Source organism: Myotis brandtii, unplaced genomic scaffold, assembly GCF_000412655.1.
Source record: "Myotis brandtii unplaced genomic scaffold, ASM41265v1 scaffold657, whole genome shotgun sequence".
Classification (NCBI taxonomy): Eukaryota; Metazoa; Chordata; class Mammalia; order Chiroptera; family Vespertilionidae; genus Myotis; species Myotis brandtii.
In genome coordinates this window covers 2,142,662-2,159,196 of record NW_005370552.1, presented here as the reverse complement: position 1 = coordinate 2,159,196, position 16,535 = coordinate 2,142,662, and the positions used below count along the sequence as shown (strand labels likewise).

At 41.1% G+C, this 16,535-nt stretch overlaps 1 protein-coding gene across 5 annotated transcripts in view; it reads right to left on the bottom strand.

Annotated features, from left to right (window-relative positions):
* Positions 1–527: 527 nt before the first annotated feature.
* The window catches only part of USP9X (ubiquitin specific peptidase 9, X-linked), a 56,338-nt gene continuing 40,330 nt past the window's right edge, over positions 528–16,535 (bottom strand). For 2 of the 5 annotated variants that reach the window (XM_005880872.2, XM_005880873.2), the window contains exons 33-44: positions 15,447–15,588; positions 13,498–14,251; positions 12,598–12,721; positions 11,660–11,885; positions 11,052–11,181; positions 9,091–9,276; positions 8,420–8,640; positions 8,244–8,332; positions 6,436–6,592; positions 6,017–6,277; positions 5,579–5,674; positions 528–4,369 (exon numbers count right to left, since the gene is read on the bottom strand). In XM_005880872.2, the coding sequence (XP_005880934.1) occupies positions 4,232–4,369; positions 5,579–5,674; positions 6,017–6,277; positions 6,436–6,592; positions 8,244–8,332; positions 8,420–8,640; positions 9,091–9,276; positions 11,052–11,181; positions 11,660–11,885; positions 12,598–12,721; positions 13,498–14,251; positions 15,447–15,588 (2,524 nt within the window). In that variant the 3' untranslated portion in view covers positions 528–4,231. Of the gene's footprint in view, positions 4,370–5,578; positions 5,675–6,016; positions 6,278–6,435; positions 6,593–8,243; positions 8,333–8,419; positions 8,641–8,807; positions 9,007–9,090; positions 9,277–11,051; positions 11,182–11,659; positions 11,886–12,597; positions 12,722–13,497; positions 14,252–15,446; positions 15,589–16,535 lie in introns of those variants that run through there. The other 3 variants (XM_005880874.2, XM_005880875.2, XM_014528877.1) reach the window with 2 other exon arrangements.

The following is a 16,535-nucleotide window of genomic DNA, read 5'->3' as shown; positions in this document are numbered from 1 at the left end:
AAAAGGAGAAACATGTAATACTCTTTGTAATAATTTAAGCAATAAAAATATATATAAAAAATATTTTTATTGAGTTCATAAAGGGAAAGGGAGCTAGATCAATGAGAATCACCAATGGGCTGCCTCCTGCACGCCCCCTTCTGGAGATTTAGCCTGGAACCCCTGCATGTGCCCTGACAGGGAATCAAACCCTGACCTCCTGGTTCATAGGTCAACACCCACCACTGTGTCCCACGGGCAGCACAACTTTCACTTAACTCCCATGAAAACATGTGCCCTGCTTCATTGCTCATTATTTATTTAAATGAACTTTTAAACACCAAAGTGTTTGCTGAATCTTCATTTTAGAATGAACAATTGTTAGCAAGTACATCACAACTCAATTTTTGAACTTGGATGTGAATATGCTTTGAATATACAGTGAGGGCAGAATTACAAATACTTCCCTTTATAAACTCTGTTCAAATCACACCTCTAATTTACCTTCCATTTAGAATTATTTCAATAAATAAAAGGGAAAGCCGGCATTTAATTTATAAAGTTTTATTTTTGTATATGTGCTAAATCTTAGGACCTGTGGACAATCTTCAGTCAGTCTCGGCTTGAAAAAGGCTGAGAAGTGTGTGATCTGGTGGTGAAATTTCCTTTTGGGAATCTGGGTTTCAAAATAAAAACATTTCACTGATTTCCAAGTTTAAAACATGATGGATCTTTCCCCCTTTTTTCTCACACCTCTTAAGTTTGGAGGAGAAGTGCTACATTTTGTTTGCAAACAAACGAATTGTCAGAAATACAATCGGCAGCAAGGTAATACATTGAGCATTTCTGTAGTGAATTATCACACCCCAAAACTTGCCAAACACTAAACACTCACATTGGTGCGGGACCAATTCCGGTTGAGCCCTACTGTGAAACCAGTACTGAATGGTTTTTCCCGTAACACAAAACTGGGGGGGAAGGTGTGTTCTACTCGCTCGGCAGTATGTAGGTACCTTCAAACTAGAGACCAAAATCGGGCACTTATAATGAATGAAAAGGCAATTTTCTTATCCAGTTACAATTCTAAATAAGGCAGGATATCCACCAAATGAACCACAAAATTCAGCAGAGTTCTTGGGAGAACCGAAGCTGGAAAAATACTAAAAAAACAAAAACAAAAACAAAAAACACTGAAAGGAACTATTTTGGAGTTATCTGAATATTCAGACTGCTGCTTTCGTTTAGAAATGTAATTCAAATAAAAAAGGACCCTCATCTTTTTAACCACTACAAGGATTAAATACTTAAGTAGTTGTTATTCACTAATAAAAGTTAATCATGAAAAAATATAAAACATTTTAATAATTCTAAATTTGTATACATAAGAGCTAAAAGACACAAGGCTGGGAAATTATTACTGAGAAAAATCAACGAAAGACAAAAACCCCCAAATAGGATTGTGTTATTTCTGCCTCTACAATGCTGAACATGGAATTTGGTTGGTGGAGGGCTTAGAAACAGCAGCAATATGGTTTTTACCAAGTTGTGCACTAAAACACTTAGATCCAACAGGGCAAAGCCCTTGCTCACAGATGAACAGTGAAAATATCTTCAGTCTTTATGTTAACAGCTTCTACCGTCTTCTAGAAAGTAATCATGCCATTTAGAATTCTGGGGATACTTCTTCGAAAGGAAGACTAGCGATTCCGCAACAAACATTGAAAGTAGGAAATATATATATGGCTCAAGAAATCAGTTGAGGGATAAATAATCTTTAGGCACTTTGAAGACTTGAAGTTTAAAATGTGCCATTTATGTTCAGAAAAAGATCTCAAAATCACCACTACGTTGCTCTTACAATAACATGCATCTTAAAATTTCCGGTTATACATTAATGCTTAAGAGTTAAATATAGAAAATAATTTGCACAAACAAAAAATAACTCTGTTCATTTCCCCTTGATCCTGGTCACAACAGAGACCACTCTTCCTCAAATGGAGGGGAAAAGGAGTCACCAGCCCTCATCTGGCACAAGGGGACTTGTACACAGAAAGCAGCCTTCTAAAACGTCAAGCCATTCAAGCTGCTAAATGAAGTACATTTGGTAAGGAGTGGGGAATGCCAGTCACCTCTCGGATGGTGAGATGGTGTATTTAACGATGGCAACTTGTCCAAATCAGGTGACCCTATTGCTAAGGAAGCTTGGAATTGAGCAACTTTTAAATGAAAAACGACCAATTGGAATTGAAACAGCTTCCGTCAAACTGAACACACTCAGATGTAATATATTTAAGGTAAAAAACAGGATCTATCTGGCGTCAAAATTTCCTAGTATCACAGAAAACCTAGAAGCGCAGACTGACTGCAGAGAACTGCGAGTAAGATACCCACAGCTTCATCTCAAATATCTCCCCCTTTGATCACAATTTTGTCTCTGCTTTGATCGGTTCCAACCACAGCCTGTTGACAGAACGTTTTCCTGTTAACTGAACTTTAAAAAGTACAACTAAGCTTGTGCTCATTAAATACACATGTATATAAAAAACATACAAAAAGTACAAGATTGAGTCTGTTAGGAAGCGTCTACAGGGTCAGCATCCTGTTTTCTCTAAATCCTTAGTGAAGGGCCGAAGGTCAGACCTCTCTGTGCACAAAAACTCCAGGAGCCTGACCTGGATTCAGCGCATGCCGAGGCACGCTCCGCACAGCACTAACTTGAATATGCAGTCCTTCAGAAAACAAGGACAAAAAAACAACCACACACCAAGACATAAAGTTCTTCTTAAATCAAATTCTATTTGTGAATTGAGCAAAATAATTTCTATAAAACAAAACAGCAAAATATTTAAATAGAATAGGGTGAACTGTATCTGTGTGCAGGGGTATTTGGTTTTTAGACAGGTTCCAAAAACTTACACATATTCAAGTTACCAATTCTCTTGTCAATACAGTATCAACCGATGCGTTTATCTTTAAGTAAGTGTTTATTCTGAAATCACAATACCTCAATCACGGGAACTAACCAGTAGTTTCCTCTTTAATCAAACCCTGCTTCAAATGTTAACCCTATCTGGGATCAGGGGAAAGGAGCTAGGACGATTCTTGCTTTCAAGTAAAACTGGCTGAGCAAACTCAACCGGACGCGTTGGTGTAGTGACACCGAGCTCTGTGGGGCTGAGGACTTCCGCTTCACTGGGATCCAGAAGGAAAGTTCGAGAAGACTCACCTAATAAGCTCTACCAAAGAAACAAAACAAGCACACCAAATACAGTCTTCTATTAGGCTCCGAGCATCCTGACATAGCAAAGTTTTGCATATTTGTCTTAAATGTTTTGAAATTCCCATCACTGACACTCAAGTCTCTCTATCCCCAGAGATTGAACTGTCAAACATCAGGTGTAAGCCACGGATGTGAAACGAACTGAAAACCGCCTGTTCGCCACGTTTCTCCCCTTGTTTTCTAGTTTATGTTCTAGGCAGAAGGAAAAGCTGAGTGCGACAGCTGTCGCCTGGGACAGCCGCTGTCCTGGTGATCTGTCCTCACTGGCTACACTAACCTGTGGGAAGCCATGCTAAATGTCACAGCGTAACTACAGCTTCGAAAGGATGAACCTAAGAGCAGAGTAAAAAGGCAATGAAAAAGATCTAGAAACAAGGTCACATCACCGATTTTCCACATCAACCGAGTCATTGCAAGGCTAGCAGCCCTACACTGATCAGAATGACTGACTCCAGTGGCAGAGAATGAACATGAAGCTATCGGTGCGGTTGACATGGATGGGCTGTTGGGTGGCGGTTGGGCTATTGTGTGTTTTTGTGAAGGGGCTGGCCTGACTGCCGCGAGGCAGAACACTGGCTGCCGAGTGCACTGGGGAGACGAGAAAATGAACTTCTGTCGTTTTTGTAGATCTGAGAGTCTCATCAAGAAAAAAGGTTCTTGCTTAAGAATTAACAGTCAAACATTAATATACTATATACACCTTTGCCATTTACACATTAGCATCAGGCCATTTATTACAAAACACTATACACTTTCCACTGCAGGCGGGTTATATGGACAGCAAATTTCTGCAGATAAGACAGTGAATAAACTTTCCACTCCATGTTGATTAGGAATAGTTTTTTTTTTGTTGGTTTTTTTTTTTTTGTTTTTTGTTTTTTTTTAGTTTTAAATATTAGCCAGACACAGAAAAAGGTTGGACTGTAAGGCCTGGGTGCACAGTCTTGATGGAACCAGTTAGGCGTGTGCGTTTCACTGATCCTTCGTCTGAGGCGGGGACACTTCTTCGCTGCCTTCGTAGTTTTCTTGTGCTCGTTGGCCAGCTCTCTGAGGGTTGTTCATGTGATGCGCTGCGGGGCCGGTGTACGGCTGTCCGTGCACATGGTTGTTCTGCGAGGGGAGAGGACACAGGCATGTTAACAGGGTCATGTATGAATCTGAAACTTCATAAGCATGGGCTGAAGGTGGAGGACATGTAAACACTTCCTTTATCCCTGGGACTTACAAAGAATAAAAATGCTTGGCCTCACGGTGGGGACAAAAAAAAAAATAAGTCTGAAAGAGAAAAGCTAGCCTAAATGCAAACCCCAAAGCCCCATATGAGGGCAGCGCGGGTCTGCATAACCTGGGGCCAAAGGGATTTTCAGATCCAAGTCTGACAAATAAAGGACCACAGTTCATTCAGAAACAATTACCTGTGAGCCGGAGCACATGTATTCTGACTCTTCCAAGCACCTAAAATGTGCATACGCTGCACCTAACCTGCCCGCTTTTCTGCACATCCCACCAGCCAGGCCGAGCTGATTTTTCTGATTAACTTTCTATAATTTGTATTATGCAAAGTCGAACATGCAATTTCTAACCATTGAACGTGCTACTACCCCCCCCCCCCCCCGCCCCCCGAGATATGGGAAAGAATGCCTTAAACGGTATCTGATCTGAAAGTATGGCTCCTGCACTGGCAGCAGCATCTCCTGGGAACTTGTTAAAAAAGCCGCATCGGCAGCTGGGGTGGGCGGGGCCGCACTCCGCGCTGTAACAAGCCCACCAGGGGGCTTTGATGCCTGTAAAGCTCTGAGTTAATCACATTGGGCTTTAGAAAGAACTCTCATTTAGAAAGTTTCTTCATCCTAATTTTATTTAGTTATTGATTTTACAGCAAATTTATGGACCTGTCAAATCCTTGATTCTCCCCCAACCATTTTTACTGTCTCGCTTAGGCTAAATAACCAAGAAATCCTTACTTTATTGCCATATCTTAATGTCTTCACAATCCATCTGCAGGCTAAGCCTAACAGGAGATGCTGTCATAATCCTTTGTACTAAACACTATCTTTTTACGTTGACACGAATTCTCGCCATTTTGCCAACTTTCCCTCCTAGTAAAAGAGGGGCACCTATCTGACCAGAAAAACACCACAGAGGCAAGTTCCAGCACACCCCATCATGCCTCCCTCCAACAGGCCCCGTCTGATCACGCCGCCAAAGCTCCTCTAGATAATCCCTCTATTACTTTCATTACAACAAAAAAACGAAGTCTTTAAATATGGCATAAAACTTGATTCCTGGGGATAAAAACACACACCGCCCCCCACTTACCTGTTGATACTGAGATCCGGGGGAGTGGGGGTACAGCGGGGCATCTTCGGGGGGAGGCGACTCATGCTCATCCGGCGCATCTTGGTCATCTGGCTCCTAGTGTTAGAGATTTAAAGAGAGAGTCATAGAGGCAAACTCAAGTTTATTTTAACGTTCTTTCTATTTGAAATAAAAAATTAAAAGATCTATAAAACTGACCCAGTAACAACTTTTGTTTTACTGCAGATAAACAAATTAAAACAATTGAAAAAAAATTCCTAATTTGGATTCTCTTAGAAATACTGTATTTCAGGCAATTTTATAGAAATTTCTCGAGAGGCAGCTCTCTCAATTACTTAAGACCACATGTAGTAAGCACTGAAGCAAACCAAGACCCCAACATCATATTTTTACATTATCGTTAACACACAAACACTAGCCTACGAAGTAAAGAATTACTTTGGCTTCTTCCATTCCTATCTGCTGCACACTGGTGGCTTTGTTTACCTCCTCTGGACAGAGTTCACAAGCTTTTGCAAGGGTCATCCTAGCACTATGTGATCTCTCCAAGAAATAACCATTTGAGGTCTCATTGCTTTGCACCGGAGGCGACCAGTTGTTGTACGTGTACTGAGGGTTGCCAGTGTATGGTCGTCTTTCGAGCTCATCTCCAAGCCACTCCACTGCCCAGGTCCACTTTCTTTTCAGATCTCCGTTGCCCTTCGAAAGAAAAGAAAACGATTTGTGCAAAAGGTCTCGGAATCCTTTTCAAAGTGAACTTAAAATGACAACTCCAAATTCTCACGATTCTGTTCTTTTAAAACAGATCCCTTCATTCGGACTCAGATTTCTACAAAATTGAAAGAGAAAATCGTCACCTGCAAAATCTGGTAAGCAACAGGACAGTTGCTAAAGAGAGCCACCATACACTTTATGCACTGGTACGCTCGCTTCTGATAGTGATTCTTAGAGCGCTGGATTGTGTCAAACAGCCCATCTCGGTCGTCGGGGATTCCTTTAAGTGCGTTATGAATTCTGAAAGAGAACCAGATATGAAATAAAAAAGTCTAAAACCAGAGAGCAGCTAACATTTACTGAGTGCCTACTATGTGCCACTCAGTATCTTTGACTAGTCATGTACTCTAACGCTACAGTAGGTAGTTACCAATCCCTTGAACAGATGAGAAAATGGGTAGAGGGGTTAAATAGCCTGCCCAAGCTCATGTAGCCGCCTAGCAGTCTGGCTCTTACCAATTTATTAGCAATCCCAAAATGATATTGCTATGTATGTACTTCAAATACACGACCAGAGTGAGTAATGCAAACTTTTAAAATTACCGTTTATAACAACTAAGTTTATGAATACTGTACTTAAGCATCGGTTCCTTTTCTAAAACTGCCATTTCCAAAGGTAAGTCACAATCCAGGGACTCTGACACAGTGACATACTTTGGAAATCCAGAATTAACTTGGATTCTAATAATGAGAATATGTGGCAGGCAAAAAAATTTTTTTACCAGCAATACTACAATTGGGCTGCTTGGCCAAGGATGGATGATTTCATTTCAGCTCCCGCCAAACTACAACAGGACAATATGTAGTCAATGATTTATTGTTCTGGCCCTCGATAAGCAATTTAAAAAATGGTTGTGGCCCGAGCCGGTTTGGCTCAGTGGGTAGAGCATCGGCCTGCAGACTGAAGGGTCCCGGGTTCAATTAAGGTCAAGGGCACATGCCCGACTTGTGGCTCAATCCCCAGTAGGGGGCGTGCAGGAGGCACCCAATCAATGATTCTCTCCCATCATTCATGTTCCTCTCTCTCGCCCTGAAATCAATCAAAATATGTAAAAATAAATAAGCTTAAAAAAAAAAAAAAAAAAGATTGTGGGGCAAGAATGTGCCTTGTTCCTTGTGTGTTCAAAACATCACCCGCCAGCAAACAAAATGTGGAATATATCCACATAGTGGGTTATTATTCAGCCACAAAAAAGCAACCAAGTACTGATTTGTGCTCTAACATAGATGAACTTGACAACATTATGCTAAGGAGATAAGCAGTCACAGACGGACAGTTGCATGATTCCACTATATGAAGTGTGCTGGCAAATCCTGACCATTCTGTCTATGAACAGGTAAATTCATAGAGGCAGCAGGTCGGTGGTTCCCAGAGGATGGGGGAATGGGGAGTGACTGCGTAACTGGGTATGGGGTTTCCTTTTAGGGTGATGGAAATATTCTGGAATTAGACAGTGGTAATGGTTGTACCACTGTGAACGTACTAAAAGCCATTCAACTGCATACTACGGTGAATTTTACTTGAGAGAGAAAGATCAATTGGTTGGCTCCCGTATATACCCCAGCTGGGGATCGAACCTGCAACCTTTTGGTGTACAGGACGATGCTCCAACCAAGTGAGCTACCTGGCCAGGGCTCGACTACTTTTACACAACCAAATGTTATCTCATGTGACCAATTCGAAAATGTAATCTAATTTTAAAAAAGGCCTAGGGCATTAATAAAATGAAAATATTTACCCAAAGCCTATGCTAGTTTTCCTTAATAAAAGAAAAAAATTACTATATTAAGCATGCAATCTAGGCAATGAGAGAAAAGAGTAAAAATGAAATAAAGTTACGAGAAGAACTTATTGTTCATTCTTAAGTTTTTGAGATACAAGGGCACCTACCTGTGAGTCTGCCAGGAGTCCTCGATCAGCAAGATTTGCAAAAGCAGATCCAAATAGGGCCGCAGCTCGTAAGTGTACGAATATGCAACCTGAAAACAGGCCAGACACAGTGAGTACTTCATTTGAAGGAACAACAAATCGAATTATCGATATAGGAATGTTTATTTTTCTTTAACCTGCCACAGAAGTTCACTGAGGACAGTAGATGAGAACTGAGGATTCTCCCAGCAGCAAAAACGAAGCAATTTGACGGTTTCCTCCGAGTTACTGCAATCCTCAATGATTTTCTTCACATAACTTGTTCTCACAAATAAAATGTCTGCCACATTCTGCTGAATTGGCATGATAGGCTGGGATAAATTAGGATCACCAAAAGGGTTGGGAAGAGGAGGATTACCTAGAATACAGATTTGCCATCAATGAAACACCAATAGGCTCCTTCACAACAGTACAGCTTCCAGCATACAAAACAGCTTATGGGCTTTTAAGTTTCTATTTTAGAAAAAACAGCATAAACTTTCAGTCTTGTTTTATATTTATTTATTCAATTTTTTAATAGAAGGATTCTTTTTTAAAGAAACATTTTTATTGATTTCAGAAGGGAAGGGAGAGGGAGAGGGAGAGAGAATCAATGATGCGAGAGTCATCCATTGGCAGCAGGGCTAGGGATGGAGCCTGCAACTGAGGCACATGGCCTTGATCGGCATCGAACCCAGGACCCTTCAGTCTTCGGGCTGATGCGCTCTCCTCTGAGGCGAACCAGCTAGGGCAGAATTACTTTTAAGTGGGTACCGTGTATGCCCAGCAGGATTTCAGAACCACTGGAGGAACAGAGCATTTGACTTACCATTGATTGAGGACTGCATTCTTGACGAGACATTGCAACAGCGGATCAGCTGGGACACTACTGAGTACAGCTTGCCCAACTCAGCATACTGGTATTTGATGGGAGGACCTGGGCCCTCATCCAAAGACACAAGCATGAAGGTGGCAGGCACACTCAGCTTCAGAAGCTGTGTCTTCTCGGCCACGCCTACAATGAAGAGGGACGGGAGAGAGAGAAGGATTATAGGAGAGGAATTCATTAAGATGGTACAGGTTTCAATCATAGAGTAGGTATGTCAAATATTTCTCTATAACTTTTATGATCAGAGAATTATTTAACCAGAACAGAAAATCTACTGAGTTTTATTGAATTTCAGAAGCATTAAAATGGTTACACAGTGACCATAACATGCCGATCACACCAAGTACCCATCTACTTCATTTAACAAACATTTACCAAGTGCGACTTTGCAAAGCTCTCATCTTTGCAATTGAGTCGGGGAGCAACACAAAAATTTGAACACTGTCAAAAACAGTTAAGTATATGACAGTAAAGCATACTTTCTTTTAAATTATTTCTTTCTTTATTTAAAATAATTCTTTATTGTTGAAAGTATTACATATATCCCTTTTCCCCCCCATTGACTCCCTCCAGCCGGCCCCCACTAAAGCATCCTGTCAGGGCAAGTAGTACGGGACCACTGAAAGGAAATGATCAGGTGAGGTTAGGAGCAGGTTACCAGGAGTGTTGTTATATAGAAGTAATAGCATTAATAACAAGGTAATCTAAGTGAACATTCATATTATTCTTAATTTTAAGTGACTTTACTTCAACAAAAACTTATGTACAAGCCAGTCCTTCACCCAACTTGGTGAGTGCCGGGAGCCGATCCATCCTTGCTGTTTCAAGGGACCTGGCATATATGGCATACTGTTCTTAATATGTTTGCTCACCTTCTTGGCGCTATGTGTTTTAACCAAGGTCACCTCTCCGAGAAAGGTTGTTTCCCCAGGTAGGGATTTTTCCCTGAAGTTAGGGAGGGGATAAAACCCCTTAACTAAGTGCCAGGCGGGTAGTTAATCACTTTAACTACAAACAATCACACTTAAGCTACATAATCTTTACTCCCTGGAATGGAGATAAGAAACGCCCTAACCTTTGCAATAGAAATTGACAGGATTAAAATCAACTGGTATAAATACAGATGTAACAAGACAACAGAACAACAGAACTTGGACAGAACCTAGAGACAGATCCTAGAGAGAGAACCTAGAAACAGAACCTAGACACAGAACCTAGCGAGAGATCCTGGCTGAAGAACCTAGAGACAGAACCTACAGACAGAATCTAGGGACAGAACCTAGAGACAGAACATGGCAGGAGGACCTGGACAGAACCCAGCGACCGAACCTGGTTGGAGAACCTAGAGACAGAACCTAGAGACAGAACCTAGCAAGAAAACATGGCAAGAGAACCTGACTAGAACCTGGCGACAGAACCTGGCTATGCTGATTGACTGAACGCTGCCTCTGTGTCATTCCTTATTCGCCGACTTCGTCCACACCTTTGGGGATCCCTGGACCCACTGGGGTTGGACCCCAGCAGGTGAGCACATACAACCACCTGGGGACCTTTTGAGAATGTGGATGCATTGGGCTGGCCTTGAGAATTCTGATTCAGTTGGTTGGGATGGGGCAGGACTAGGAATCAGTATTTAAAAAACCAGACCGATCTGGTACCACCGCTTTAGGAGAACAATACAACTGAGACAGAGATTCTGACCTGTGCCTACTGCAGACATAAGACACAGGCATAACTGAAGTTCAAGGAGAAAAGGGCAGTGAAAAAAGTTTCAGACAGAATTCATACTAGGTTTTACGGAATACTGTTTCTATTTCAGACCAGCTTATATCTTATCAGTTGACTTAAATGGCTTCACCATCGAATACACTAAGCAGCATTCTGAAAACGTCAATGCTTACCTAAATTGGCATACATCACGAACAGGTTGAAATACTGCTGCAAATGGCGCCCATGCTCCGAGACTTCCCTTCTCAGGAGATTCAGCACCGCTCTCAGCAGGTGATCGCTGAGGCTTAGGTTGTCATAAGCCTGCGAAGGAGAACACATCAGCTGTTTTTCAGAAACAAGGTGCAGGCGTGACATAACTCAATTCGCATAACAAAGGGACACACGCATGTATATGTTGAATATAGGCAGGAGTTTCTGGAAGGACTGATGACACAGTGATTAAAAAGGGTTGCTTGTTAGAAAAGGGAATGGAGATCCAAGGTACATTTCATAATAGAGCCTTCATACTATTCTAATTTTTTTAAAAAAGTCTATATAACAGTAAGTGTAAATTAAGTCACCGCATATAAATGATTCAACAGAGAAAAGTTAAAATTTTAAAGAACCGATAATCACTACTCATTGCTGTGAGCTACTTTAAATGGAACCCACAGACATCACATTGTGTGGTGTGTGCGCATGCGCACATTAAGTAACTATATAAAAGAGAGGCACATACATGTGACTTCAACTTCCAGGTAAAGGAATTTACTTGTAAACAAAAAACCCAAGCAATTACCTGACTAGAAGGTCCGGGAGATGCAAAAGGTGAAGGGCATGGCCCATCTTGCAAGGAAAAATGGGCAATGAAAACGATCAGCTTTGCAAATGCACCCCTCACTTCCGCACTAGGGCACTCCAGGAGGTATTCAGAGAAGCGATTGGAAACATTAAAAAGGACATTATGAGCAAACCAAAAGCGCACATTCTTGCTGTGGCGAAGGAGAATACACAGTGCATCATACCTGAGATAAAGGAAAAAAAAAAAAAAAGGTCTATGAATAGCAATTCAGGAACACGTTTCATATAGTACAGGGGTGGGTCTCTATGAACCAAATAAAAACCAAAAACCTTTTACTACTGGAGGGTGCTTCTAGTATTCAAATGACAGATGAACACTATGACTTGGTCTGTTCTCACAGAGAGACAGAACAGACAAAATCTTGTATGTTTGACTTCTCTATAAACCTATTACCAAACTCTTACTAGGTTCATGCTGTCAAAACAACACCCGCCCCTCCCTTAAACACCTTACCACTGGATAAGTAAAAATCATTAAATCAACGTATTATAATGGCCTTTACACGTTCAAAATTAGAAACATAGGAAGCTCATTCTTTACCCTTTTAATCTATGGCAGTATTTACTAGAGGAAAAAGCTAAAATGCATTATTTCCTGATAAAATAGTTCAGATTTTTAACTATCACCCTGTAATCTTTTGTACAGGGACTGTCAAAGATGATACAAAATAGCAGAAGCCTGCTTTTGAATAATAAAAGGCCACGTTTATTAATCTAAATAACTACTTTTATGTGCTTTCTCTCACTACTGCTACCAAGAGATTTTTAATTCTGCATACCAATCTGAAACAAGATTATTATGGTTTGGAAAAAAAATATATTAAAGAACCAAACTAAATGCTAGTATCATAGGAATGAAAATGCTATGCAACGTACCAATCACTGGCCGAGCCACGGACTACTTTCTTGGTATGAAACCCTGTGGTGAAGAGGAACCTAGCAGCAAGTTGAATACTAATCATGGTGATTTCTTCTGCTTCAGGCAACAGGTGATCTTGCCCTAGAAATAAAATGCAGATATAAAAATTAGACCAATTTCTATGTCCAAACCCATTTTCAAACACGTGTACATTTCCACCAATCCTCAGAAGTCTACTCATGAAATAATTCTTTTTAAAAATATATATATATTTTTTATTGATTTCAGAGAGGAAGGGAGGAGAGAGAGATAGAAACATCAATGAGAATCATTCATCGGCTGCCTCCTGCACGCCCCCTACTGGACTTTATTATACAAGTGACCCAGCACTAGCTGTTGGTGATACAGTAATGAAGAGAAGCTACAGTCTTGGCCAGGGGTCCTCAAACTACGGCCCTCGGGCCATATGCAAATACAAATATTGTATTTGTTCCCGTTTTGTTTTTTTACTTCAAAATAAGATATGTGCAGTGTGCATAGGAATTTGTTCATAGTTTTTTTTAAACTATAGTCCGGCCCTCCAACGGTCTGAGGGACAGTGAACTGGCCCCATTTAAAAAGTTTGAGGACCCCTGCTCTATCCACTGAGCAAAACCGGCTAGGGCATGAAATAATTCTTAGTTCTCTCAAGCACATTCCAAACTAATGCTCAAGTCAAAAACAAACTGTTATAATAAACAAAAGCTCCTGTTTTCAAACAGCAAGACAATATACTCTCTTAAAGGTAAGTCTTCTGAAATTAGACTACAAACAACCAAATGTGAAAACCAAACATGTTGATGCCTAGTAAGAAACCCCGCGAGTAGAGTTAAGAGCCATGCTTTATCATTAAGCAGCTACATTTTTTTGGCACTCACCGGGAGGAGGATTTAAGTAAACACCATTACATGTAAGCAGTTTTTTCATGAACTGAAAATATTCCAAACTGTACTGCATTCGGTTATGCATGAACTGCACATTCTGTTTGCGCACACTTCTCTCGATGGCCGATGGCATGACGATTTGATGGGGTCTGCTGGTGACAGCGAGCTCGGATATGTATCGTATCAACTCATCGCCTTGGTCTATCGTGTCCAATCGCTCATAAAAGAGTATGTAGGCGTTCCACCACCTTTTCTGGCGCCTGTATGACATGCGCTTCATCATGTGATCGAACACTTCTCCCATGTACTCTCCCCCAAAACACTGGTTTTTCATTTCTTCGTCATCATCCATTTTACACTCTGTCACATCGCCGTCATCGAATTTATACCAGCGATTTCTCTCACCGTCCACACCATTCCTCTGAATGATGTAAGAATAATAGTGGCCGCCACTCGCCTGGCCGCTGTGAACAAGCACACCTACGAGCCTGTACTTCGTGCTGCCCGCCGCCTCGCCCTCGGACTGCTCGTTCTGCTGAATCAGCTGACTCTCTGGGTTCACATTGTCTCCCTCCAGCTTTGCGACACCTGCCACCGTGTAAGGCTCCATGTCCAGCTCTCGAGGAAACTCAAAATAATCATTGAACTTGATCGCACACTCTCTTTCCCAGTCATAGTCGAATCGTTTCAGTTGAATAGCAAGAACAGGAGGTAATTTTTTAATTAGCAGGCGTTTTACAGTATCAACCTAAAATAAACAGACCAAGTTACTAGATGCTGCTCTCTTATAGTCAATCCACTGCAAAAAACAGACTTTAAAATTGTAAGTTCTCTTAAGACTAATCTGAAATTATGTCAACAAACAAGGAACACAAATTCTGTCACAATTGATATTTTAAAAAATATTAACTGAAACGAGTATGGAAATAGCTAATGCCATTTATTATAAATTGCAAAAATTAGTAATAGAGGAATTACTCACTGCCTGGTTTTTACATTGTCATTGAACCATTATTACTTGTTTGATGTCTACTGTTACTCTAATGAAGGTGTAGTTTTCTGTGAGCAAAATGAAGAAATCCGGTAATAGCAGCTAATATTTATTGGGTAACCAGGTACCAAATAACATGCTACGTGCTGCCCAGAAGTAACATATTCAATCCTCACAACCCTCTCAGGCAGGTGCTACTGAATCGTAAGGATGAAGGTCAGGAGTAGCAGCGAGATCGAGTAACTTGCCTCAAGTCTCAGCGCTGTGGGTGGCAGGCAGTATGGCCTTACAACTCACCATCTCAACCTCTAGACTTTGACACCTCCCTAAGTGGTGTGTAAGGCAAAAAACAACAGAAAACCCAACACAGGTGAGTTCTACGTGAGAGGGTTTGGGAGCCCCGCCCCACCCCCATACACATTACTGTCTATCTGTCTGTCTGAATTGTCTCTCCCGAAAAGATGTTAGGTGCCCATAGATAAAAATAATCAGGTGGGTCTAAAAATCTGATCCAAGTGGTACAAAGAAATCTGATGTGGCTAAATCAAGTAATTAATGGTTCAAGCAAACTTCTTGGTCTTGACAAGTAACTCTGGACATGAGAGAAGAAATGATAGGTTCTACGACTCTAGCTTCGAGGATTTTAGTAGCAGGTTGGTTGAGTATGAATGAAAAAGGTCTGTGTTTCAGTCAAGAGAATGTGATACTAAGGTATTATGGCTGCTAAACTGATTCACTCTTACCTTACTCACCTGTTTTCCCTACCCTCCCAGACTACTTTCTCTCAATTTTCTTTCCCTGACCAACCTTTCAATCACTTACCATCTCAACTGCCCTCAAAAGCAGGGTAGGAAATAAAGGTGACTTTTAAGAACAAACAAACACCGTCAACTTCTTCCAAATCCATTAAATGTAATCAGAATTAAGATAAACGAGACGGGACAACTCATACCTTTTTATTGCATTTCTCACAATGATATGCATTTGCACCTTCTAATAAATCTCCTTTGACGTATTGTTCCAAAGAATCAAGAAGATTTTGGTGATTTCGAATGTCTACATTCAAAGTCGTGAAAGATTCTTCACACTCGTATCTAAGACATTATTTAAAAAAAGATCAAAAAGGAGTTATTCCCCAGCCTTCTAAACCTTTAGTCGTGGGCATGTGCAGTATTTATAATACAACATGAAACCCGTAGCTGCGTGGAAATGTCCAAAGAGCACGATCTTAGTAAGACCCTGAAGTTAAATGCCTGCTCCACAACGGACTAGTCACACAGACAGCCCCGATGCTGGTTTAGGGCATTACTAGTCTAGAGCAGGGGTGATAGGCTGCGTCAAATCCAGGCCTGCGCCTGTTTCTGTAAAGTTTTGTTGAAACATACCTACCTTTAGCTACTGTCTGCCTGGCTGCTTTCATTAGAACAAACAGAGTTGAGTAGTTGCCTCAAGACCTCACAGCCCAAAAAAGCCTGTAATATTTATTTTACTGCCTGGCCTTTTACTGAAAATCAGTCATTTCCAAATAAATTTGAAAACTATCTAAAACAAATCAAGGACTAACAGGAATAGATAACTAAAGAGCTGGCTATTTTGCCCTAGCCAGTTTGGCTCAGTGGATAGAACGTCGGCCTGCAGACTGAAGGGTCCCAGGTTCGATTCCGGTTCAAGGGCCTATGCCTGGGTTGCAGGCTCAATCCCCAGTAGGGAGTGTGCAGGAGGCAGCCGATCAATGATTCTCTCTTATCACTGATGTTTCTATCTCTCTCTCTCTCCTTTTCCCTTCCTCTCCGAAATCAACAAAAACATACAAAAAAAGTTGACTATTTTATCAGCAATTAAAAACAAGAAGTATGAACAATATAAACTGATGAACAAAAATAGATCCAGAGACATAGAAGCATTGAACAGACCGTCAAAACTCGGGGGTGGGGGTTGGGGGTGGGGGAGGAGAAGTAAGAGATCAACCAAAAAAATGTAGACATGCATATAAGCATAACCAATGGACACAGACAATAGGGGGTGAGGGAGGAAAGTGTAG